General features: G+C 37.4%; 1 protein-coding gene across 1 annotated transcript in view; it reads left to right on the top strand.

Annotated features, from left to right (window-relative positions):
• Window positions 1-3,016: 3,016 nt before the first annotated feature.
• The window catches only part of DYNC2I2 (dynein 2 intermediate chain 2), a 108,809-nt gene continuing 85,230 nt past the window's right edge, over window positions 3,017-26,595 (top strand). The window contains exon 1 of the mRNA XM_053696107.1: window positions 3,017-3,241. Within this exon, the coding sequence (XP_053552082.1) occupies window positions 3,170-3,241 (72 nt within the window). The 5' untranslated portion in view covers window positions 3,017-3,169. The remainder of the gene's footprint in view (window positions 3,242-26,595) is intronic.

Here is a 26,595-nt window from a genome sequence, read left to right as displayed (position 1 = left end):
CACTATACACTAGTGCTGCCCTAGGTCTTGTGTGTAATAGCACCTGCTTGTTACACTATATACTACTGCTGCCCTAGGTCTTGTGTGTAATAGCACCTGATTGATACACTGTACACTAGTGCTGCCCTAGGTCTTGTGTGTAATAGCACCTGATTCCTACACTATATACACTAGTGCTGCCCTAGGTCTTGTGTGTAATAGTACCTGATTCCTACACTATATACACTAGTGCCGCCCTAGGTCTTGTGTGTAATAGCACCTGATTGCTACACGATACACTAGTGCTGCCCTAGGCCTTGTGTGTAATAGCACCTGATTCCTACACTATACACTAGTGCTGCCCTAGGCCTTGTGTGTAATAGCACTTGATTACTACACTATACACTAGTGCTACCCCCTAGACCTTGTGTGTAATAGCACCTAATTGCTACACTATATACACTAGTGCTGCCCTAGACCTTGTGTGTAATAGCACCTGATTATTACACTATATACACTAGTGCTGCCCTAGGCCTTGTGTATAATAGCACCTGCTTGTTACACTATATACTACTGCTGCCCTAGGGCTTCTGTGTAATAGCACCTGATTGCTACACTGTACACTATTGCTGCCCTAGGCCTTGTGTGTAATAGCACCTGATTGCTACACTATATACAATAGTGCTGCCCTAGGTTGTGTGTGTAATAGCTCCTGATTGCTACACTATATACACTAGTGCTGCCCTAGACCTTGTGTGTAATAGCACATGATTACTACACTATATACACTAGTGCTGCCCTAGGCCTTGTGTGTAATAGCACCTGCTTGTTACACTATATACTACTGCTGCCCTAGGTCTTGTGTGTATTAGCACCTGATTGCTACACTGTACACTAGTGCTGCCCTAGGCCTTGTGTGTAATAGCACCTGATTGCTACACTATATACACTAGTGCTGCCCTAGGTTGTGTGTGTAATAGCACCTGATTCCTACACTGTACACTAATGCTGCCCTAGGTCTTGTGTGTAATAGCACCTGATTCCTACACTGTACACTAATGCTGCCCTAGGCCTTGTGTGTAATAGCACCTGATTGCTACACTGTACAGTAATGCTGCCCTAGGCCTTGTGTGTAATAGCACCTGATTGCTACACTATATACACTAGTGCTGCCCTAGGTTGTGTGTGTAATAGCACCTGATTGCTACACTATACACTAGTGCTACCCTAGGACTTGTGTGTAATAGCACCTGATTGCTACACTATACACTAGTGCTGCCCTAGGCCTTGTGTGTAATAGCACCTGCTTGTTACACTATATACTACTGCTGCCCTAGGTCTTGTGTGTAATAGCACCTGATTGCTACACTGTACACTACTGCTGCCCTAGGCCTTGTATGTAATAGCACCTGATTGCTACACTATATACACTAGTGCTGCCCTAGGTTGTGTGTGTAATAGCACCTGATTGCTACACTATACACTAGTGCTACCCTAGGACTTGTGTGTAATAGCACCTGATTGCTACACTATACACTAGTGCTGCCCTAGGCCTTGTGTGTAATAGCACCTGATTCCTACACTATACACTAGTGCTACCCTAGGACTTGTGTGTAATAGCACCTGATTGCTACACTATACACTAGTGCTGCCCTAGGCCTTGTGTGTAATAGCACCTGATTCCTACACTATACACTAGTGCTGCCCTAGTCCTTGTGTGTAATAGCACCTGATTCCTACACTATACACTAGTGCTGCACTAGGCCTTGTGTGTAATAGCACCTGATTCCTATACTATACACTAGTGCTGCCCTAGGTCTTGTGTGTTTTAGCACCTGATTCCTACACTATAAGCTAGTGCTGCCCGAGGCCTTGTGTGTAATAGCACCTGATTCCTACACTATACACTTGTGCTGCCCTAGGTCTTGTGTGTAATAGCACCTGATTCCTACACTATATACACTAGTGCTTCCTAAGGCCTTGTGTGTAATAGCACCTGATTCCTATACTATACACTAGTGCTGCCCTAGGTCTTGTGTGTAATAGCACCTGATTCCTACACTATACACTAGTGCTGCCCTAGGCCTTGTGTGTAATAGCACCTGATTCCTACACTATACACTAGTGCTGCCCTAGGCCTTGTGTGTAATAGCACCTGATTCCTACACTATACACTAGTGCTGCCCTAGGCCTTGTGTGTAATAGCACCTGATTCCTACACTATACACTAGTGCTGCCCTAGGCCTTGTGTGTAATAGCACCTGATTCCTACACTATACACTAGTGCTGCCCTAGGCCTTGTGTGTAATAGCACCTGATTCCTACACTATACACTAGTGCTGCACTAGGCCTTGTGTGTAATAGCACCTGATTCCTATACTATACACTAGTGCTGCCCTAGGCCTTGTGTGTAATAGCACCTGATTCCTACACTATACACTAGTGCTGCCCTAGGCCTTGTGTGTAATAGCACCTGATTCCTACACTATACACTAGTGCTGCCCTAGGCCTTGTGTGTAATAGCACCTGATTCCTACACTATACACTAGTGCTGCACTAGGCCTTGTGTGTAATAGCACCTGATTCCTACACTATACACTAGTGCTGCCCGAGGCCTTGTGTGTAATAGCACCTGATTCCTATACTATACACTAGTGCTGCCCTAGGTCTTGTGTGTAATAGCACCTGATTCCTACACTATACACTAGTGCTGCCCTAGGCCTTGTGTGTAATAGCGCCTGATTGCTACGCTACATATTAATGCTAGGTTGTGTGATAGTGTGAAGTTGTTTATTAGTGTTCTTTATCGTTGTGAAAACGAATACAAACCAGTGTGTTACGGTGTTATTTATTATTTAAACAGTCAATCTGTGCTCTTACCCATACTAAACATGGCGTTAGTGACTTCATCAGTACGGATGTGTCACTTCACTCATATCGTTACGCCTATGAATCGATTCAAACAAGGCGCTAGCGACACACTTGCAACGTTATCTGATTGCTTCTGATTGGTCCGTGTGTCCGTGACTGACAGGAAGCAAAACCAAACAGGTAATGTTGCAAGTGTGTCGCTAGCGTTTTGTCGATTCAAAGGCTAATTTGTTCTTCAGCTTTGTGTTTAATGACGTAATCAGGAAGCATCCAGTTGTCATGGTAACAGCTGTTCAGGACCATACTCCACGTTATCCTGATGTTTGTGGACGAGACAGTAGAGGGGGTTGCGGTACCGTCAGTATGGCGCAAGTACCGAGAGTGTGAGACGGTGAGATAGTACCCTTTATAGTAACAGTACTGTGTATAACACTTGTATATAGTAACAGTACTGTGTATAACACTTGTATATAGTAGCAGTACTGTGTATATCACTTGTATATAGTAACAGTACTGTGTATAACACTTGTATATAGTAACAGTACTGTGTATAACACTTGTATATAGTAACAGTACTGTGTATAACACTTGTATATAGTAACAGTACTGTGTATAACACTTGTATATAGTAACAGTACTGTGTATAACACTTGTATATAGTAACAGTACTGTGTATATCACTTGTATATAGTAACAGTACTGTGTATAACACTTGTATATAGTAACAGTACTGTGTATATCACTTGTATATAGTAACAGTACTGTGTATATCACTTGTATATAGTAACAGTACTGTGTATATCACTTGTATATAGTAACAGTACTGTGTATAACACTTGTATATAGTAGCAGTACTGTGTATATCACTTGTATATAGTAACAGTACTGTGTATAACACTTGTATATAGTAACAGTACTGTGTATAACACTTGTATATAGTAACAGTACTGTGTATAACACTTGTATATAGTAACAGTACTGTGTATATCACTTGTATATAGTAACAGTACTGTGTATAACACTTGTATATAGTAACAGTACTGTGTATATCACTTGTATATAGTAACAGTACTGTGTATAACACTTGTATATAGTAACAGTACTGTGTATAACACTTGTATATAGTAACAGTACTGTGTATAACACTTGTATATAGTAACAGTACTGTGTATAACACTTGTATATAGTAACAGTACTGTGTATAACACTTGTATATAGTAACAGTACTGTGTATATCACTTGTATATAGTAACAGTACTGTGTATATCACTTGTATATAGTAACAGTACTGTGTATAACACTTGTATATAGTAACAGTACTGTGTATAACACTTGTATATAGTAGCAGTACTGTGTATATCACTTGTATATAGTAACAGTACTGTGTATAACACTTGTATATAGTAACAGTACTGTGTATAACACTTGTATATAGTAGCAGTACTGTGTATATCACTTGTATATAGTAACAGTACTGTGTATAACACGTGTATATAGTAGTAGTACTGTGTATATCACTTGTATATAGTAACAGTACTGTGTATAACACGTGTATATAGTAGTAGTACTGTGTATATCACTTGTATATAGTAACAGTACTGTGTATAACACTTGTATATAGTAACAGTACTGTGTATATCACTTGTATATAGTAACAGTACTGTGTATATCACTTGTATATAGTAACAGTACTGTGTATATCACTTGTATATAGTAACAGTACTGTGTATAACACTTGTATATAGTAACAGTACTGTGTATAACACTTGTATATAGTAACAGTACTGTGTATATCACTTGTATATAGTAACAGTACTGTGTATAACACTTGTATATAGTAACAGTACTGTGTATAACACTTGTATATAGTAACAGTACTGTGTATAACACTTGTATATAGTAGCAGTACTGTGTATATCACTTGTATATAGTAACAGTACTGTGTATAACACGTGTATATAGTAGTAGTACTGTGTATATCACTTGTATATAGTAACAGTACTGTGTATAACACTTGTATATAGTAACAGTACTGTGTATATCACTTGTATATAGTAACAGTACTGTGTATATCACTTGTATATAGTAACAGTACTGTGTATATCACTTGTATATAGTAACAGTACTGTGTATATCACTTGTATATAGTAACAGTACTGTGTATAACACTTGTATATAGTAACAGTACTGTGTATATCACTTGTATATAGTAACAGTACTGTGTATAACACTTGTATATAGTAACAGTACTGTGTATATCACTTGTATATAGTAACAGTACTGTGTATATCACTTGTATATAGTAACAGTACTGTGTATAACACTTGTATATAGTAACAGTACTGTGTATATCACTTGTATATAGTAACAGTACTGTGTATAACACTTGTATATAGTAACAGTACTGTGTATAACACTTGTATATAGTAACAGTACTGTGTATAACACTTGTATATAGTAGCAGTACTGTTTATATCACTTGTATATAGTAGCAGTACTGTTTATATAACTTGTTTTTAGTAACACTACTATGTATATCACTTGTATATAGTAACAGTACTGTGTATAACACTTGTTTATAGTAACAGTACTGTATATGACACTTGTATTCACCCTGTATAGTAAGAGTACTCTGTACATCACTTGTATCTTTGTGTATTCACCCTGTATAGTAAGAGTAATGTATATAAAACTTGTATTCACCCTTTTTAGTAACAGTACTGTGTATAACACTTGTATATAGTGACAGTACTGCATATAACACTTGTATTCACCCTGTATAGTAAGAATACTGTGTACATCACTTTTATCTTTGTGTATTTATCATGTATAGTAAGAGTATATAAAACTTATTTTCACCCTGTATAGTAACAGTACTATATATAACACTTGTATTCACACTGTATAGTAACTTCACTTTATATAACACATGTTTTTACTTTGTATAGTAACCGTGACTTACTTATTATTTATACCTTGTCTAGCCCTGACTTACTTATTATTTATACCTTATCTAGTCCTGACTTACTTATTATTTATACCTTGTCTAGCCCTGACTTACTTATTATTTATACGTTATTTAGCCATGACTTACTTATTATTTATACCTCATCTAGCCCTGACTTACTTATTATTTTTACCTTGTCTAGCCCTGACTTACTTATTATTTATACCTCGTCTAGCTCTGACTTACTTATTATTTATACCTTGTCTAGCCCTGACTTACTTATTATTTATACTTAAATCTAGCCCTGACTTATTATTTATACCTTATCTAGCCCTGACTTATTATTTATACTTAAATCTAGCCCTGACTTATTATTTATACCTTATCTAGCCCTGACTTACTTATTATTTATACTTAAATCTAGCCCTGACTTATTATTTATACCCATCTAGCCCTTACTTACTAATTTATACCTTCTCTAGCCCTGACTCACTTATTATTTACAAGGGAACACATGAAGTAGGTAACAGCAAAAAACATGATTTATGTAAGAACTTACCTGATAAAGTCGTTTATTTCATAGTGGCAAGAGTCCATGAGCTAGTGAGGTATGGGATATACATTCCTACCAGGAGGGGGCAAAGTTTCCAAAACCTCAAAATGCCTATAAATACACCTACCACCACACACATACCTCAGTTTTAACGTATAGCCAAGTAGTGAGGTGTAAAAAGAGGAGTAAAAAGTATACAAAAAGAGGAACTGGAAAAATAATGTGCTTTTATACAAAAAAATCATAACCACCAAAAAATAGGTTGGTTCTCATGGACTCATGCCACTATGAAAGAAATGAATTTATCAGGTAAGTTCTTACATAAATTATGTTTTCTTTTATGTAAGTGGCAAGAGTCCATGAGCTAGTGACGTATGGGATATAATACCCAAGATGTGGAAATCCACAGAGTCACTAGAGAGAGGGAGGGATAAAATAAAAACAGATATTTCCGCTGAAAAATTAAATCCAAATAACTATTACGTTTTTTTGAATTTCAAAAAACTCAAATTATAGGCAAAGGAATCAAACTGAGACAACTGCCTGAAGAACTTTTCTACCAAAGACTGCTTCTGAGGAAGCAAATACATCAAAATTGTAAAATTTAGTAAATGTATGCAAAGAAGACCAAGTTGCTGCTTTGCAAATCTGATCAACTGAAGCTCCATTCTTGAAAGCCCAAGAGGTGGCAACTGATCTCGTACAATGAGCTGTAATTCTTTGAGGCGGAGACTGCCCCACCTCCAAATAAGCCTTGTGAATCAACAGTTTTAACTAAGATGCCAAAGAAATGGCAGAGGCTTTCTGACCTTTCCTGGAACCAGAGAAAATAACGAATAAACTAGAAGTCTTTCTGAAATCTTTGGTAGCCTCAACATAGTATTTCAAAGCTCTTACCAGATCCAAAGAATGTAGAGATCTCTCAAGAGAATTCTTAGGATTAGGGCACAAAGAAGGAACAACAATTTCCCTACTAATGCTGTTAGAATTCACAACCTTAGGTAAACATTTAAACAAAGTCCGTAAAACCGCTTTATCTTGATGAAATATCATATAAGGAGACTCACAAGAGAGAGCCGGCAACTCAGAAACTCTTCTAGCAGAAGAGATAGCCAAAAGAAATAACACTTTCCAAGAAAGTAGTTTAATATTCAAAGAATGCATAGGCTCAAAACGAGGAGCCTGCAAAATCTTTAAAACCAAATTAGGACTCCAAGGCGGAGAAATAGACTTAATAACAGGTTTGATGCAAACCAAATCCTGAACAGGAGTTTAACAATCTTTCTATGAAATAAGACAGAAAGCGCAGAGATTTGTCCTTTCAAAGTATTTTCAGACAAACTCTTATCGAAACCATCCTGAAGAAACTGTAAAATCCGAGGAATTCTAAAAGAATGCCAAGAAAAATTATGAGAGGAGCACTTTGAAATATAGGTTTTCCAAACCCGATAATAAATCTTTCTTGAAACAGACTTACAAGCCTGTAACATAGTGTTAATCACAGAGTAAGAGAAACCTCTATGACTAAGAACTAAGCGTTTAATTTCATACCTTCAAATTTAGAGATTTGAGATCCTGATGGAAAAACCGCCCTTGAGACAGAAGATCTGGCCTTAAAGGAAGTGGCTAAGGCTGGCAACTGGACATCCGGACAAGATCCGCATACCAGAACCTGTGAGGCCATGCTGGTGCTATCAGAAACACATGAGATTGTTCCATAATGATTTTGGAAATCACCCTTGGAAGAAAAACTAGAGGCGGAATAATGTAAGCAGATTGGTAAAACCAAGGAACTGCTAAAGCATCCACCATCTCTGCCTGAGGATCCTTGGATCTGGAAAGATATCTCTGAAGTTTCTTGTTTAAACGAGAGGCCATCAAATCTATTTCTGGAAGACCCCACATTTGTTCAATCTTAAGAAACACATCTGGATGGAGAGACCACTCCCCCGGATGCAAAGTCTGACGACTGAGATATTGTCTACTCCTGGAATATGAATTGCAGAAATTAGACAAGAGATGGACTCCACCCAAGAACGTATCCAAGATACTTTTTTCATTGCTAAAGAGCTGCGAGTCCTTGACATATGCCACTGTTGTGATATTGTCTGTCTGAAAGCGAATGAAAAGTTCTCTCTTTAACAGAGGCCAAGCCTGAAAAACTCTGAAGAAAGCACAGAGTTCTAAAATATTGATTGGTTACCTCGCTTGTTGAGGTTTCCAAACCCCTTGTGCAGTCAGAGACAGCTCTCCAACCTGTAAGACTTGCATCTGAGATCACAGTCCAGGAAGGACGAACAAAAGAGGCCCCTTGAACAATCTGATGATGGTCCAACCACCATGACATAGAGCGTTGAATGTTGGGATTTAGGTATATCAGTTGTGATATCCGAGTATAATCCCTGCACCGTTGATTCAGCATGCAAAGCTGCAGAGATCTCATATGAAAACGAGCAAAGGGGATTACGTCCAATGCTGCATTCATAAGACCTAAAACTTCCATACACATAGCCACTGAAGGGAATGATCGAGACTGAAGATTAAGACAAGCTAATAACAATTTCATTCGTCTCGTGTCTGTTAGACAAAGTCATGGACACTGAATCTATCTGGAAACCTAAAAAGGTGACCTTTGTCTGAGGAATCAAGAAACTCTGTTGTAAATTGATCCTCCAACCATGCCTTTGAAGAAACAACACTAGTTGATTCGTGTGAGATTCTGCTAAATGAAAAGACTGAGCTAGTACCAAGATATCGTCCAAGTAAGGAAACACCGCAATACCCTGCTCTCTGATTATAGATAGAAGGGCACCAAGAACCTTCAAAAAGATTATTGGAGCTGTTGCTAGGCCAAATGGAAGAGCAACAAACTGGTAATGCTCGTCTAGAAAAGAGAATCTCAGAAACCGATAATGGTCTGGATGAATTGGAATATGAAGATAAGCATCCTGAAAGTGTATTGTGGACATAAAATGCCCTTGCTGAACAAAAGGCAGAGTAGTCCTTATAGTCACCATCTTGAAAGTTGGGACTCTTACAAAATGATTTCGAAGTTTCAGATCCAGAATTGGTCTGAAAGAATTCTCTTTCTTTGGGACAATGAATAGATTTTAATAGAACCCCAAACACTGTTCCTTTAGAAGAACTGGAACAATCATCCCTGAAAGCTCTAGATCTGAAACACACTTCAGAAAAGCCTGAGCCTTCATAGGATTTTTTGGAACATGAGAAAGAAAGAATCTTATCACAAGAGGTCTCATTCTGAAACCTATTCAATACCCTTGAGACACAATATTCTGAATCCACTGATTCTGAACAGAACCTGATCAAATTTCCTGAAATAATATCAATCTGCCCCCCACCAATTGAACTGGATTGAGGGCCGCACCTTCATGCAGTCTTGGGGGCTGGATTTGGTTTCTTATAAGGCTTGGTTTTGTTCCAATTTGAAGATGGTCTCCTATTGGAACAAAAACGATTAGGAGCCTTAAATTTACCTTTAGACTTTTTATCTTGAGGTAAAAAAACTCCTTTCCCCCAGTAATAGTGGAAATAATAGAATCCATTTGAGAACCAAATAGATTCTTACCCTGGAAAGACAAAAGATAATAATCTAGATTTAGACACCATGTCAGCATTCCAAGATTTAAGCCATAAAACTCTTCTGGCTAAAATAGCTAAAGACATAGATTTAACATCGATCTTAATGATGTCAAATATAGCATCACAAATGAAATGATTAGCATGTTGAAGCAGAAGAATAATACTGGATAAATCATGATCTTCTACCTGATGAACTAAACTGTCCAACCAAAAAGTTGAAGCAGCAGCCACATCAGCCATAGAAATGACAGGTCTAAGAATATAACCAGAATGTAAATAAGCTTTCCTTAGATAAGATTCAATCTTTCTATCTAAAGTATCCTTAAAAGAAGTACTGTCTTCCATAGGAAAAGTAGTAAGTTTGGCAAGAGTGGAAATAGTCCTAGTCTTCCTAGTCTTGAGAAAGGCCCTTTTTTGAGGGCAGAAACGCGTTGACATATTGGTAAGCATTACTTTAATCTTTACTTCATTCTCATATTGGATACACTATGTTGTGAATTTCTTTTTTTACAGGGACACTTTTTAGGATACCATAGGAGCAGCTGACAGGTGCTAGGATCCAATCAGCTACTTCAGCAACCACACTCAGGAATTTGGATCTGTTAAAGTAACTAACATTGGAAGGAATCAATTTCCTCACTTTCACCTTGCTTTTCATCACCCATTTTTTCCATTTTTTTTTTTGGATTGACTTATTTTTGTTCTTCACTAACATTTGTTGATCAACTTTTTGAACACTTTTTTGGATTATATTTTATATTTTATTTTTTATGTTATTGCATATTGTGTATTTTATTTAATTATATCTTAACCTCAGTGGATTAAGTAGCTAGCATTTTTATATCCATTTGCACTCACTCACTATTTGATTGTATCTATACAATTATTTTGCTACCCCCCTTTTTTTGCACTGCAGTGCATTTTTCTATTTTTTGGAACACTATTTTTGTAACACTAATTTTGAACACTATTGTTTGTATTATTGTTTATTAGTTTTTTGCTTGATGCACTTGCTACAGTTGTACTTAGGCTAATTCTGTTTTATTAGTATACACTCTTATTCTAGTGTACCACTCACACTGATCACCTGTTATTACCTCTGGTTTTATTGTAATTATCAGCTTTGGCCCTTTGAGCCGCTTCTGTAAGATATTCCTGTATTTGTAATTTTATTTATATGTGCTTTTTACATTTTTTATATATAGTCTTTTATTACTGATGCTTTTTAACATGGTTCATTAAATAATCTTCTTTTATCTCTCTGTGAGTATATTTATCCCTTGGCCTCTTGTTGGCGCTGTATTCACTTCTTACTACTTGTGCATTTTTTTTGGAGGTTGGTTAGGATCTCTGTTTGGATACAGCTTGGGGATTACCTTAGCGCTTGTACACACACCCTTTTTCACAAGAGTGGAAATAGCCCCATCAACCTTAGGGACTTTTCCCCAAAACTCCAAATTAGCCACAGGTAGAGGATACAACTTCCTAAACCTAGAAGATGGATTAAAAGAAGAACCAGGCTTAGACCATTCTTTAGTAATCATATCAGAAACAGCATCTGGAATAGGAAAAACTTTAGGAGCAATCTTAGGAGGTTAAAAACAGAATTTAAACATTTACTGTTTTTTTTATCAAGAGGACTAGATTCTTCAAAACCCAAAGTATCCAGAACTTCCTTTAACAAAGAGCGAATATAATCAATCTTAAACAGATAGGAAGATTTGTCAATTTCAGAATCTGAATCAGGATCCTCTGAACCAGAGGAATCCTCATCAGCAGAGGACATTTCAGTATGCTGTCGGTCAATACAAAGTTAATCAGAAATATGAGAAGTTTTAAAAGACCTTTCTTTCATGTAATTAGCAAGAGTCCATGAGCTAGTGACGTATGGGATATACATTCCTACCAGGAGGGGCAAAGTTTCCCAAACCTCAAAATGCCTATAAATACACCCCTCACCACACCCACAATTCAGTTTTACAAACTTTGCCTCCGATGGAGGTGGTGAAGTAAGTTTGTGCTAGATTCTACGTTGATATGCGCTCCGCAGCAAGTTGGAGCCCGGTTTTCCTCTCAGCGTGCAGTGAATGTCAGAGGGATGTGAGAAGAGTATTGCCTATTTGAATGCAGTGATCTCCTTCTACGGGGTCTATTTCATAGGTTCTCTGTTATCGGTCGTAGAGATTCATCTCTTACCTCCCTTTTCAGATCGACGATATACTCTTATATATACCATTACCTCTGCTGATTCTCGTTTCAGTACTGGTTTGGCTATCTGCTATATGTAGATGAGTGTCCTGGGGTAAGTAAGTCTTATTTTCTGTGACACTCCAAGCTATGGTTGGGCACTTTGTTTTTAAAGTTCTAAATATATGTATTCAAACATTTATTTGCCTTGACTCAGAATGTTCAACTTTCCTTATTTTCAGACAGTCAGTTTCCTATTTGGGATAATGCATTTTTTGATTTATTCATTTTTTCTTACCTTCAAAAATTTGACTCTTCCCGGTGGGCTATTAGGCTCGCGGGGGCTGAAAATGCTTCATTTTATTGCGTCATGTTTGGCGCGGACTTTTTTGGCGCAAAATTCTATTTCCGTTTCCGGCGTCATACGTGTCGCCGGAAGTTACGTCATTTTTTTACGTTATTTCGCGCCAAAAATGTCGGCGTTCCGGATGTGACATCATTTTGGCGCCAAAAGCATTTAGGCGCCAAATAATATGGGCGTCGCTTTAGTCTCAATTATTTAAGTCTCATTTTTTATTGCTTCTGGTTGCTAGAGGCTTGTTCTTGGCATTTTTTCCCATTCCTGAAACTGTCATTTAAGGAATTTGATCAATTTTGCTTTATATATATGTTGTTTTTTCTCTTACATATTGCAGGATGTCTCACGTTGCATCTGAGTCAGAAGATACTACAGGAAAATCGCTGTCAAGTGCTGAATCTACCAAAGCTAAGTGCATCTGCTGTAAACTTTTGGTAGCCATTTCTCCAGCTGTTGTTTGTATTGATTGTCATGACAAACTTGTTAAAGCAGATAATATTTCCTTTAGTAAAGTACCATTGCCTGTTGCAGTTCCTTCAACATCTAAGGTGCAGAATGTTTCTGATGATATAAGAGATTTTGTTTCTGAATCCATAAAGAAGGCTATGTCTGTTATTTCTCCTTCTAGTAAACGTAAAAAATCTTTTAAAACTTCTCTTCCTACAGACGAATTTTTAAATGAACATCATCATTCTGATTCTGATGACTCCTCTGGTTCAGAGGATTCTGTCTCTGAGGTTGATGCTGATAAATCTTCATATTTATTTAAAATGGAATTTGTTCGTTCTTTACTTAAAGAAGTACTAATTGCTTTAGAAATAGAGGATTCTGGTCCTCCTGATACTAATTCTAAACGTTTGGATAAGGTATTTAAAGCTCCTGTGGTTATTCCAGAAGTTTTTCCTGTTCCTAATGCTATTTCTGCAGTAATATCCAAAGAATGGGATAAATTGGGTAATTCATTTACTCCTTCTAAACGTTTTAAGCATTTATATCCTGTGCCGTCTGACAGATTGGAATTTTGGGACAAAATCCCTAAAGTTGATGGGGCTATTTCTACCCTTGCTAAACGTACTACTATTCCTACGTCAGATGGTACTTCGTTTAAGGATCCTCTAGATAGGAAAATTGAGTCCTTCCTAAGAAAAGCTTATCTGTGTTCAGGTAATCTTCTTAGACCTGCTATATCTTTGGCTGATGTTGCTGCAGCTTCAACTTTTTGGTTGGAAACTTTAGCGCAACAAGTAACACATCGTGATTCTCATGATAAAATTATTAGCATGTTGTAGAAGAATAATAATATCTGTGATGCCATTTTTGATATTATCAGAGTTGATGTCAGGTTTATGTCTCTAGCTATTTTAGCTAGAAGAGCTTTATGGCTTAAAACTTGGAATGCTGATATGGCTTCTAAATCAACTTTACTTTCTATTTCTTTCCAGGGTAACAAATTATTTGGTTCTCAGTTGGATTCCATCATTTCAACTGTTACTGGTGGGAAAGGAACTTTTTTACCACAGGATAAAAAATCTAAAGTTAAAAGTAGGGCTAATACTCGTTTTCGTTCCTTTCGTTTCAACAAAGAACAAAAGCCTGATCCTTCATCTTCAGGAGCAGTTTCAGTTTGGAAACCATCTCCAGTCTGGAATAAATCCAAGCCAGCTAGAAAGGCAAAGCCTGCTTCTAAGTCCACATGAAGGTGCGGCCCTCATTCCAGCTCAGCTGGTAGGGGGCAGGTTACGTTTTTTCAAAGAAATTTGGATCAATTCTGTTCACAATCTTTGGATTCAGAACATTGTTTCGGAAGGGTACAGGATTGGTTTCAGGATGAGACCTCCTGCAAAGAGATTTTTTCTTTCCCGTGTCCCAGTAAATCCAGTAAAAGCTCAAGCATTTCTGAAATGTGTTTCAGATCTAGAGTTGACTGGAGTAATTATGCCAGTTCCAGCTCCGGAACAGGGGATGGGGTTTTATTCAAATCTCTTCATTGTACCAAAGAAGGAGAACTCCTTCAGACCAGTTCTGGATCTAAAAATATTGAATCGTTATGTACGAATACCAACGTTCAAAATGGTAACTGTAAGGACTATCTTGCCTTTTGTTCAGCAAGGGAATTATATGTCCACAATAGATTTACAGGATGCATATCTGCATATTCCGATTCATCCAGATCATTATCAGTTCCTGAGATTCTCTTTTCTGGACAAGCATTACCAGTTTGTGGCTCTGCCGTTTGGCCTAGCTACAGCTCCAAGAATTTTTACAAAGGTTCTCGGTGCCCTTCTGTCTGTAATCAGAGAACAGGGTATTGTGGTATTTCCTTATTTGGACGATATCTTGGTACTTGCTCAGTCTTTACATTTAGCAGAATCTCATACGAATCGACTTGTGTTGTTTCTTCAAGATCATGGTTGGAGGATCAATTTACAAAAAAGTTCTTTGATTCCTCAGACAAGGGTAACCTTTCTGGGTTTCCAGATGGATTCAGTGTCCATGACTCTGTCTTTAACAGACAAGAGACGTCTAAAATTGATTGCAGCTTGTCGAAACCTTCAGTCACAATCATTCCCTTCGGTAGCCTTATGCATGGAAATTCTAGGTCTTATGACTGCTGCATCGGACGCGATCCCCTTTGCTCGCTTTCACATGCGACCTCTTCAGCTCTGTATGCTGAAGCAATGGTGCAAGGATTACACGAAGATTTCTCAAACAATATCTTTAAAACCGATTGTTCGACACTCTCTAACATGGTGGACAGATCACCATCGTTTAATTCAGGGGGCTTCTTTTGTGCTTCCGACCTGGACTGTAATTTCAACAGATGCAAGTCTCACGGGTTGGGGAGCTGTGTGGGGATCTCTGACAGCACAAGGAGTTTGGGAATCTCAGGAGGTGAGATTACCGATCAATATTTTGGAACTCCGTGCAATTTTCAGAGCTCTTCAGTTTTGGCCTCTTCTGAAGAGAGAATCGTTCATTTGTTTTCAGACAGACAATGTCACAACTGTGGCATACATCAATCATCAAGGAGGGACTCACAGTCCTCTGGCTATGAAAGAAGTATCTCGAATTTTGGTTTGGGCGGAATCCAGCTCCTGTCTAATCTCTGCGGTTCATATCCCAGGTATAGACAATTGGGAAGCGGATTATCTCAGTCGCCAAACGTTGCATCCGGGCGAATGGTCTCTTCACCCAGAGGTATTTCTTCAGATTGTTCAAATGTGGGAACTTCCAGAAATAGATCTGATGGCGTCCCATCTAAACAAGAAACTTCCCAGGTATCTGTCCAGATCCCGGGATCTTCAGGCGGAGGCAGTGGATGCATTATCACTTCCTTGGAAGTATCATCCTGCCTATATCTTTCCGCCTCTAGTTCTTCTTCCAAGAGTAATCTCCAAGATTCTAAAGGAATGCTCGTTTGTTCTGCTGGTAGCTCCGGCATGGCCTCACAGGTTTTGGTATGCGGATCTTGTCCGGATGGCCTCTTGCCAACCGTGGACTCTTCCGTTAAGACCAGACCTTCTGTCACAAGGTCCCTTTTTCCATCAGGATCTGAAATCCTTAAATTTAAAGGTATGGAGATTGAACGCTTGATTCTTGGTCAAAGAGGTTTCTCTGACTCTGTGATTAATACTATGTTACAGGCTCGTAAATCTGTATCTCGAGAGATATATTATAGAGTCTGGAAGACTTATATTTCTTGGTGTCTTTCTCATCATTTTTCTTGGCATTCTTTTAGAATACCGAGAATTTTACAGTTTCTTCAGGATGGTTTAGATAAGGGTTTGTCCGCAAGTTCTTTGAAAGGACAAATCTCGGACAAATCTCTGCTCTTTCAGTTCTTTTTTATAGAAAGATTGCTATTCTTCCTGATATTCATTGTTTTGTACAAGCTTTGGTACGTATAAAACCTGTCATTAAGTCAATTTCTCCTCCTTGGAGTTTGAATTTGGTTCTGGGAGCCCTTCAAGCTTCTCCGTTTGAACCTATGCATTCATTGGACATTAAATTACTTTCTTGGAAAGTTTTGTTCCTTTTGGCCATCTCTTCTGCTAGAAGAGTTTCTGAATTATCTGCTCTTTCTTGTGAGTCTCCTTTTCTGATTTTTCATCAGGATAAGGCGGTGTTGCGAACTTCTTTTGAATTTTTACCTAAAGTTGTGAATTCCAACAACATTAGTAGGGAAATTGTGGTTCCTTCATTATGTCCTAATCCTAAGAATTCTAAGGAGAAATCGTTGCATTCTTTGGATGTTGTTAGAGCTTTGAAATATTATGTTGAAGCTACGAAATCTTTCCGTAAGACTTCTAGTCTATTTGTTATCTTTTCCGGTTCTAGAAAAGGCCAGAAAGCTTCTGCCATTTCTTTGGCATCTTGGTTGAAATCTTTAATTCATCTTGCCTATGTTGAGTCGGGTAAAACTCCGCCTCAGAGAATTACGGCTCATTCTACTAGGTCAGTTTCTACTTCCTGGGCGTTTAGGAATGAAGCTTCGGTTGACCAGATCTGCAAAGCAGCAACTTGGTCCTCTTTGCATACTTTTACTAAATTCTACCATTTTGATGTATTTTCTTCTTCTGAAGCAGTTTTTGGTAGAAAAGTACTTCAGGCAGCGGTTTCAGTTTGAATCTTCTGCTTATGTTTTTCGTTAAACTTTATTTTGGGTGTGGATTATTTTCAGCAGGAATTGGCTGTCTTTATTTTATCCCTCCCTCTCTAGTGACTCTTGTGTGGAAAGATCCACATCTTGGGTAGTCATTATCCCATACGTCACTAGCTCATGGACTCTTGCTAATTACATGAAAGAAAACATAATTTATGTAAGAACTTACCTGATAAATTCATTTCTTTCATATTAGCAAGAGTCCATGAGGCCCGCCCTTTTTTTGTGGTGGTTATGATTTTGTATAAAGCACAATTATTCCAATTCCTTATTTTATATGCTTTCGCACTTTTTTGTCACCCCACTTCTTGGCTATTCGTTAAACTGAATTGTGGGTGTGGTGAGGGGTGTATTTATAGGCATTTTGAGGTTTGGGAAACTTTGCCCCTCCTGGTAGGAATGTATATCCCATACGTCACTAGCTCATGGACTCTTGCTAATATGAAAGAAATGAATTTATCAGGTAAGTTCTTACATAAATTATGTTTTTACGTTTATTTGACTGTGGAATAGCAGACATAACCTTATCTATAGCTGCAGCAATATAATCTTTTACATCTGCAGGAATATTAGGTACATTAGACGTTGAAGAAACAACAGATGATGTATTAGTACTAATAGAAACATTATCCGCATGCAAAAGCTTATCATGACAGATGCCACATAATTGAGCTGAAGAAATAACATCAGTTTATTTAAAACTGACACACTTAGCTTTGGTAGAACTGTGTTCAGGCAGCATGGTTTCTACAGCAACATCAGAGGCAGGATCAGACTGAGACATCTTGCAAAATGTAAAAAGAAAAAAAAAACCATTTAAACAAAATATCCAATTTGCTCATATAGCAGTTTCAAGAATGGGGAAAAAATGCTTATGCTAAAGTAAAATGCAAAAACATAAGCATTAAAGCTCTTGATAATATGAAGATATCCAGAAGCAATAAGGAAGAGGGGTAATATACAAAAACTTTTGGCGCCAAGTATGACGCAAAAGGAAGTAAAAAAAAAAAAATTTTGCTGCCAAAACTAACAGGAAATAACGCGTCATAACAAGCACAACTTTGCGCCAAAACAACTTACGTCAACAAAGACGCAGGAGATGACGAAACGTGCGTCACCTTAGACGCAATTCCACGGCAAAAACATTTTTGCACAAAGAATGACGCCATAAAGAACAGCATTTTGCGTCCTCGCGAGCCTAGTTTGCCCGGGAAAATTTTGGAAAAATAAAGTCAAATTTGAGAAAACTAGAACCCCAAGTAAGAAAAAAAAGAATCTTCCCAATATAAATTCCATACTGAAACTGATAGACTGCACGAAAAGGGAAATATACATAGACCTGACTCTTGGCAAATATAAGAAATACATATATTTAAAACTTTATAACATAAAGTGCCAAACATAGCTGAGAGTGTCTTAAAAAAAATGATACATTCTTACTGGAAGACACCAATCCACATATAGCAGACAGCCAAACCAGTACTGAAAGCTATCAGCAGAGGTAATGGTATAGGACTATAATGTCGATCTGAAAAGGGAGGCAGGAGATGAATCCCTGTGACCGATTACAGAGAGCCCTTGAAAGGATTTCCCATGGGTGAAACCACTAAATCCACAGGCAATACTCCCTTCACATCCCTCTGGCAAACACTGTACTCTGAGAACTTTGCCCCCTCCTGGTAGGAATGTATATCCCATACGTCACTAGCTCATGGACTCTTGCAACTTACATGAAAGAAAAGCAGTTTATTATATCTTAAATAGACAACAAAATAGTGACATTTCGGGAGACAATCCCTCATGACAATATTGTGACTTATATATGTTCATATCACTAGATGGCGGCAAAAACACATTAACTCTTTCACTTACATCTAGATATTAACCCAACAGATTTAGCGTTCATTTTTATATACAATTCCAGTGGATTATTCAATGATCATTTCTTAATCAAGATTTATCTGCACTGATTCACAAAAGACAAATTCATAAATGTAATAGAATACGTTATAGAAAGATTGACAAGTCCCAAATCATTATTAATACCCTTTGGTTCAAGTGTTCCAAGTTCATATATCCAAAATGATTCTTTCTGTTTCAGCATAAGTTCCCTATCAGCTCCTCTACTTGGTTTTAATATCTGATCAATAACTTTAAAGCGTAATTGACTTATGGTGTGGCCTGCATTCAAGAAATGATTTGCTTAAGGGGCATTTAAGTTCTTTGTCCTTATATCACTACTAGTTGGTAAGCCTGCCCAGAGGGTCGTCTATATGTTGTAAATACAAAAAATAAAAAATAGAACTACAGAAAAAAATAAACACATTATCCAAAATAAAAAAATTAAACCTAATCCCTATGGAAATAAAAAAGCCCCCCAAAATAAAAACACCCCCTAATCTAATGCTTAACTACCAATAGCCCTTAAAAGGGCTTTTTGTAGGGCATTGCCCTAAGTTAAACAGTAAAAACCCCCACCCACCAAACCCCCCAAAATCAAAAACCTAACATTAAAAAAACCTAAACTACCCATTGCCCTGAAAAGGGCATTTGTATGGGCATTGCCCTTAAAAGGGCATTTAGCTCTTTTTCCAGGTGCCCAAAAAAAAACCAAGTTAAAAAAATAAAAAAACAAACACATTTTTTAAATAAACTAACACTAAAGCCCCAAATGGATACTCACGGTTTCAGAAGTCTGGCGGGTCTGTCATCTTCATCCACAGCAAAGGCGGTGCGGAGCTCAGGTCTGGAGCAGTCTTCCCAGATGTGGCGGTCCTCTGCGACATGGAGGCTCCTCTTCATTTGATCGTCCGTGGTATACTGAAGAAAGAATGCAAGGTACCACAATCAATTAGGAGTACCTTGCTTTCCTATTGACTGAATTTTTCAAAACAGCCAATAGGATTAGAGCTACTAAAATCCTATTGGCTGTTGAAATCAGCCAATAAGATTTCAGTAGCTTTCATCCTATTGGCTGATTTTGAAAATTTCAGCCAATAGGTATTCAAGGTACCCCAATAAATATGGAGTACCTTAAATTCTTTCTTCAGTGTGTGGCGGACGATTGCATGAAGAGGAACCTCCACGCCTTTACCGAGGACCGCTGCTGCCTAGGAGCGCTGCCGCCGAGGGAAGACTGCTTTGGACCTCCGCTCTGCGCCGCCTTTGCTGTGGATGAAGATGATGAACCCGCCTGGAAAAAGACCTCCGCCTGACTTCTGAAACCGTGAGTACCTATTTGGGGCTTTAGTGTTAGGTTTTTTTTTAAAAAAAATTTTGTTTTTGTTTTTTTGGAGCACTTGGAAAAAGAGCTAAATGCCCTTTTAAGGGCAGTGAAAAAGAGCTAAATGCCCTTTTAAGGGCAGTGAAAAAAGAGCTAAATGCCCTTTTAAGGGCAGTGAAAAAAGAGCTAAATGCCCTTTTAAGGGCAGTGAAAAAGAGCTAAATGCCCTTTTAAGGGCAGTGAAAAAGAGCTAAATGCCCTTTTAAGGGCAGTGAAAAAAGAGCTAAATGCCCTTTTAAGGGCAGTGAAAAAAGAGCTAAATGCCCTTTTAAGGGCAGTGAAAAAAGAGCTAAATGCCCTTTTAAGGGCAGTGAAAAAGAGCTAAATGCCCTTTTAAGGGCAATGCCCATACAAATGCCCTTTTCAGGGCAATGGGTAGATTAGGTTTATTAGTGGGTGGGGGGTTTACGGTTAGGGGGGACTTTGTTTATTTTTAATGTAAAAGAGCTGTTTAACCTAGGGCAATGCCCTTCAAAAGCCCTTTTAAGGGCTATTGGTAGTTTAGCATTAGATAAGGGGGTGTTTTTATTTTGTGGGAGCTTTTTTATTTTCCATAGGGATTAGGTTTAATTTTTGTACCGTGGATACTGTCTTTATTATTTTTTGTAATGTTAGCCTTTTTTATTTTCTGTAATGTTAGATTAAGGTAATGTATTTTTTTTTTAATTGTAATTAAGGGGTTAATTTAAGAGGGGTTAGGTTAGGGGGCTTAGTCATTAAATTAAGTTTTTGCGTTGTGGGGGTTGGTGGTTTAGGAGTTAATAGGTAAATTAGGTTTAATGCGTTGTGGGGGGTTGGTGGTTTAGGAGTTAATAGGTAAATTAGGTTTAATGCGTTGTGGGGGGTTGGTGATTTAGGGTTTAAAGGGATACTAATCCCAATTTTTTTCTTTCATGAGTCAGAGCATGCGATTTTAAGCAACTTTCTAATTTACTCCTATTATCAATTTTTCTTTTTTCTCTTGCTATCTTTATTTTAAAAAGCAGTAATGAAAGGTTAGGAGCCGGCCCATTTTTAGTTCAGCACCTGGGTAGAGCTTGCTGATTGGTTTGCTACATTTAGCCACAAATCAGCAAGTGCTACCCAGGTGCTGAACAAAAAATGGGCTGGCTCTAAAGTTTACAGTACTGCTTTTTCAAATCAAGATAGCATGAGAACAAAGAAAAATTGATAATAGGAGTAAATTAGAAAGTTGCTTAAAATCTCATGCTCTATCTGAATCATGAAAGAAAAAATTTGGGTTTAGTATCCCTTTAATAGATGTATTAGGTAGTTTGCGATGTTGGGGTTTGCAGATTTAGGGGTTAATAATTTTATTAGGTAGTTGTTTTTTTTTCTTAATACTTTGTGTGGGCGGTTAGTTTATTTTTTTCTTAATACTTTGTGCGGGCGGTTAGTTTATTTTTTTCTTAATACTTTGTGCGGGCGGTTAGTTTATTTTTTTCTTAATACTTCGTATGGGTGGTTAGTTGTTTTTTTTAATACTTATTGCATGCGGTTAGGTGTTTTTCATACTTATTGCTGGCATTTTTTTTTTTTTTTGTAATGCTCCGTTTGCCTTCGCTGCATTCCGAAAATGGCAGGGTGGTGAAAGAATCCACCTGTTAGTTTTTTCTTAAATAAATCTGTTTTAAAAGATCGTCAGTCCTTAATAACCCTAGTGTCCAAGAAATCAAGATATTCCTCACTCAAGGTCAATTTAAATTTGATGTGATTAGTTGCTAAATTCAAGTCATCCACAAATCTCACCAGGGGTCCAACATCGCCTAACCAAACTTCAAAAATATCAATGTAGCACCACCATGTGGTGCCATATTTAATACACATTTCATTAGAATATATAAATCTTTCTTCATACAATACATATTCATAAAAATGTTAACATAGTTTGGGGTGATGTTGGAACCCATGGCAGTCCCTTATTGTTGTAAAAAATAATCATCTTGAAACAGGAAATAATTTCCATATAGAATAATACTTAACAACTGCATACAAAAATCAATTTGGAAGACATTGTAACATTTATCAGATTTCAACACAGTATAAACTAAGCTCATACCACTTTCATGAGTTGTCGAAGTTTAAAGTCTTTCCACGTCTAAGCTAAACAGAATACATTTATCTGTAGTTTAAGATAAGAATTAAGTTTCACTAAAAAAAATCAACTGTAAAAAAACTGGATTGTTTGACATAAAGGCAAAGAATCCTATCCAAGCAAATTGAGATATTAGTAAAAACTGAATTAGTGCTTGCAACAATAGGGCGACCCGGGGGAGTTGTACAATTTCCATGAATCTTAGGGAGTGTGTTTAAAACAGGGGTACAAAGATTTTTTACTTAAAGGTGCATACATCATGACCAATAATTCAATTTTTTACTGCTATATAAACTCCTTTTTTTAGTCTTTTGAATTTGATATAATTGGTTATTAACTAATATCTTATAAACCTCCTGGTCTTTTAATTGTTCCTTAAAGGGACTCTGAACCCACATTTTTTTCTTTCGGGATTCAGATAGAGCATGCAATTTTGTTCTCTAGCTTTCTTTATTTGAAAAAGAAGGCATCTAAGCTATTTTTTGGTATAGAACCATGGAAAGCACTTGTTTATTGGTGGGTGAATTTATCCACCAATCAGCAAGAACAACACAGTTTGTTCACCAAAAATGGGCCGTCATCTAAACTTACATTCTTGCATTTCAAATAAAGATACTAAGAGAATGAAGAAAATGTGATAATAGGAGTAAATTAGAAAGTTGCTTAAAATTGCATGCTCTATCTGAATCGCAAAAGAAAAAAATTGGGTTCAGTGTCCCTTTAAAGGGACAGTCTACAATAGAATTTTTATCGTTTTAAAAGATAGATAATCCCTTTATTACCCATTCCCCAGTTTTGCACAACCAACACAGTTATATAAATACACTTTTTACCTCTGTGATTACCTTGTATCTAAGCCTCTTCTGACAGCCCCCAGATAACATGACTAACTATTTATTATCTAGTGACTTCCATTTAGTACTGTGTTGTGCAAAATCTTAAATAACTACCCGGGCGTGGAGACAGTGTAATCTATTTGTCCCACATGAAATATCAGTCTCTTGTGAAAAGCAATTAAAAAAGCATGTGACAAGAAGCGGCCTTCAGGGACTTAGAAATTAGCATATGAGTCTACCTAGGTTTTGTTTCAACTAGGAATACATACGGCTAGATTTAGAGTTCTGCGGCCAAAGGGGTGCATGCGTTAGCTACGCGTGTATTTTTCCCCCCGCACCTTTTAAATACCGCTGGTATTTAGAGTTCACAGAAGGGCTGCGTTAGGCTCCAAAAAGGGAGTGTAGAGCATAATTTACCGCCACTGCAACTCTAAATACCAGTGGTGCTTACGGACGCAGCCAGCTTCAAAAACGTCCTCGTGCACGATTCCCCCATAGGAAACAATGGGGCAGTTTGGGCTGAAAAAAAACCTAACACCTGCAAAAAAGCAGCGTTCAGCTCCTAACGCAGCCCCATTGTTTCCTATGGGGAAACACTTCCTAAGTCTGCACCTAACACCCTAACATGTACCCTGAGTCTAAACACCCCTAACCTTACACTTATTAACACCTAATCTGCTTCCCCCGCTATCGCTGACCCCTGCATATTATTTTTAACCCCTAATCTGCCGCTCCGTACACCGCCGCAACCTACATTATCCCTATGTACCCCTAATCTGCTGCCCCTAACCCCCACTGACCCCTATATTATATTTATTAACCCCTAATCTGCCGCCCCCAACGTCGCCGCCACCTATCTACAATTATTAACCCCTAATCCGCCTCACTCCCGCCTCAAAAACCCTATAATAAATAGTATTAACCCCTAATCTGCCGACCGGACCTCGCCGCTACTATAATAAATGTATTAACCCCTAAAGCTAAGTCTAACCCTAACCCTAACACCCCCCTAAGTTAAATATAATTTAAATCTAACAAAATAAAATAAATCTTATTAAATAAATTATTCCTATTTAAAGCTAAATACTTACCTGTAAAATAAACCCTAATATAGCTACAATATAAATAATAATTATATTGTAGCTATTTTAGGATTAATATTTATTTTACAGGCAACTTTGTATTTATTTTAACCAGGTTCAATAGCTATTAACACAAATAAGAATAAAAATATGAATTACAATTCCCACACTTATCAAAACCCCAATTATATACCTTTACAAAATCGTTATGAACCATTGGCTCATAATATGGGGGAGAATAGATATATGGGAGGCACTAATAATTATGTTAATACTCAAACAGCCCCCATAGATGCAGGTCACAATGGTGAGAAAAAAACAGAGAGACCCTCTACTTCCAATAGTGATTTTTTAGGGGTCCCCAACCTAGCACCTCTTTGGAGGAGGAATATAGGTCCACCCAATCAACAACACACACAACAACCACACCAACAGTCACAAAAAAAGAAAAGACCATACCCAAACGGGGAAGACGAGGGAGAGGTAACACCAAACAAGAAAAGCAATTACAAACATTAGCTAAAGGAATATTCAATTTATCCTCTCATGAGTTGTCACATGACGAAGTTAGAATTTTAGGAAGGGGCTTATCTTATTGCCCACCAAATCCTCACAAACTTTTTGATTTATTTGTTGATTTAAACAAATATACCAGAAAATTGGCCTTACAAAGATATTTTGCCCTAAAAAACCTGAAAAAAAGAAACTTAGAAGGTATGCCCATCCTCACTTACCCTATGAATAGTCAGGCAGTCACTTTTTATGCAGAACCGGAATCTTTAATGGAAGATTTGTTTGAGGGATATATACATACCCCATTGGCATTGCCATCAAATTTCAATCCTCCTAAGGATGATGTGACATATATAGATCTATTCCAACAATTAGTGATGGAAGACTTCGACAAATTACCTAAACATCTAAATAAACAAAAAAGATTATGGCCCAATGAGGAAAGAGCACTCAAGTCTCTAGCCAGTGATCAATCATTGGTGATCAGGCAGGCGGACAAGGGGGGTGGGATAGTCTTGCAGGACTATAAAGATTATGTAAGTGAGGCACATAATATTCTTCTGAATGTTGACTATTATAGGAAATTGGAATTTGATCCAACAAAGGTCTTTTTACAAAAATTGCTGTGCATTTTGGAAGATGGTAGTAGTAAAGGGATTTTAAATAAGAAAGAACTGAGATTTCTTACTCCTGCACATCCATCAATCCCATACTACTACCATCTTCCCAAAATTCACAAAAATTGTTCTAAACCACCTGGACGCCCAATTATCTCGGGCATAAATAGTCTGACAGACAAACTATCTCAATATATTGACAGTTATTTACAAAAATATGTACAAAACTTGCCATCTTTCATTCGGGATACCACCGATTTATTATTCAAAATTAAGGATCACAAAAGGACTAATAATGCTATATGGGTAACAGCTGATGTTAGTGCCCTCTATTCCAATATTTCCCATGAACTAGGTATAATAACTACAAAATTTTATTTGGATGGTGATTTATATATGCCCAACATCCAGAAGGAATATATTTTGACACTTATTGATTTCATTTTAAAACACAATTACTTTCAAATTTTAGATGAATTTTATTTACAGGTTAAAGGTACGGCCATGGGCACCAGGTTTGCCCCCAGTTTTGCCAATTTATTTATGGGCTACTTCGAAGAGAATTACATCTATAATTCCAACTGGAGGGCAAACCTGGAGTTCTATGGCCGTTACATAGATGATTTGATATTTATTTTTAAAGGGACAGTAGAGGAAGCCAAATTATTTTGTTTGGATCTTAACAAAAACTGTATGGGTATTTCCTTCACATCCAACATTCAGCCTGATAAAATTGAATTTTTGGACCTTACATTAACTTGGGATAGCGAAAACAACATTGCCACATCCACCTATTTCAAAACCGTGGACTGTAATAATTTTTTGCATTACAGTAGTAATCATCACTACCAATGGAAAAATAATATACCATACAGTCAATTTTGCAGGCTAAAGAGGAATTGTAGTTCATTAGATACATTTTATGAACAGTCTAATGTATTAATTCAAAGATTTAGAGAAAAAGGTTATCCCAGTGAAATCATTAGGAATGGACTCGATAGAGCCTGT

The sequence above is a fragment of the Bombina bombina genome, chromosome 12 (assembly GCF_027579735.1).
Source record: "Bombina bombina isolate aBomBom1 chromosome 12, aBomBom1.pri, whole genome shotgun sequence".
Classification (NCBI taxonomy): domain Eukaryota; kingdom Metazoa; phylum Chordata; class Amphibia; order Anura; family Bombinatoridae; genus Bombina; species Bombina bombina.
The sequence above is the reverse complement of the archived record's forward strand: the minus strand, read 5'-3'. Positions and strand labels throughout refer to the sequence as shown.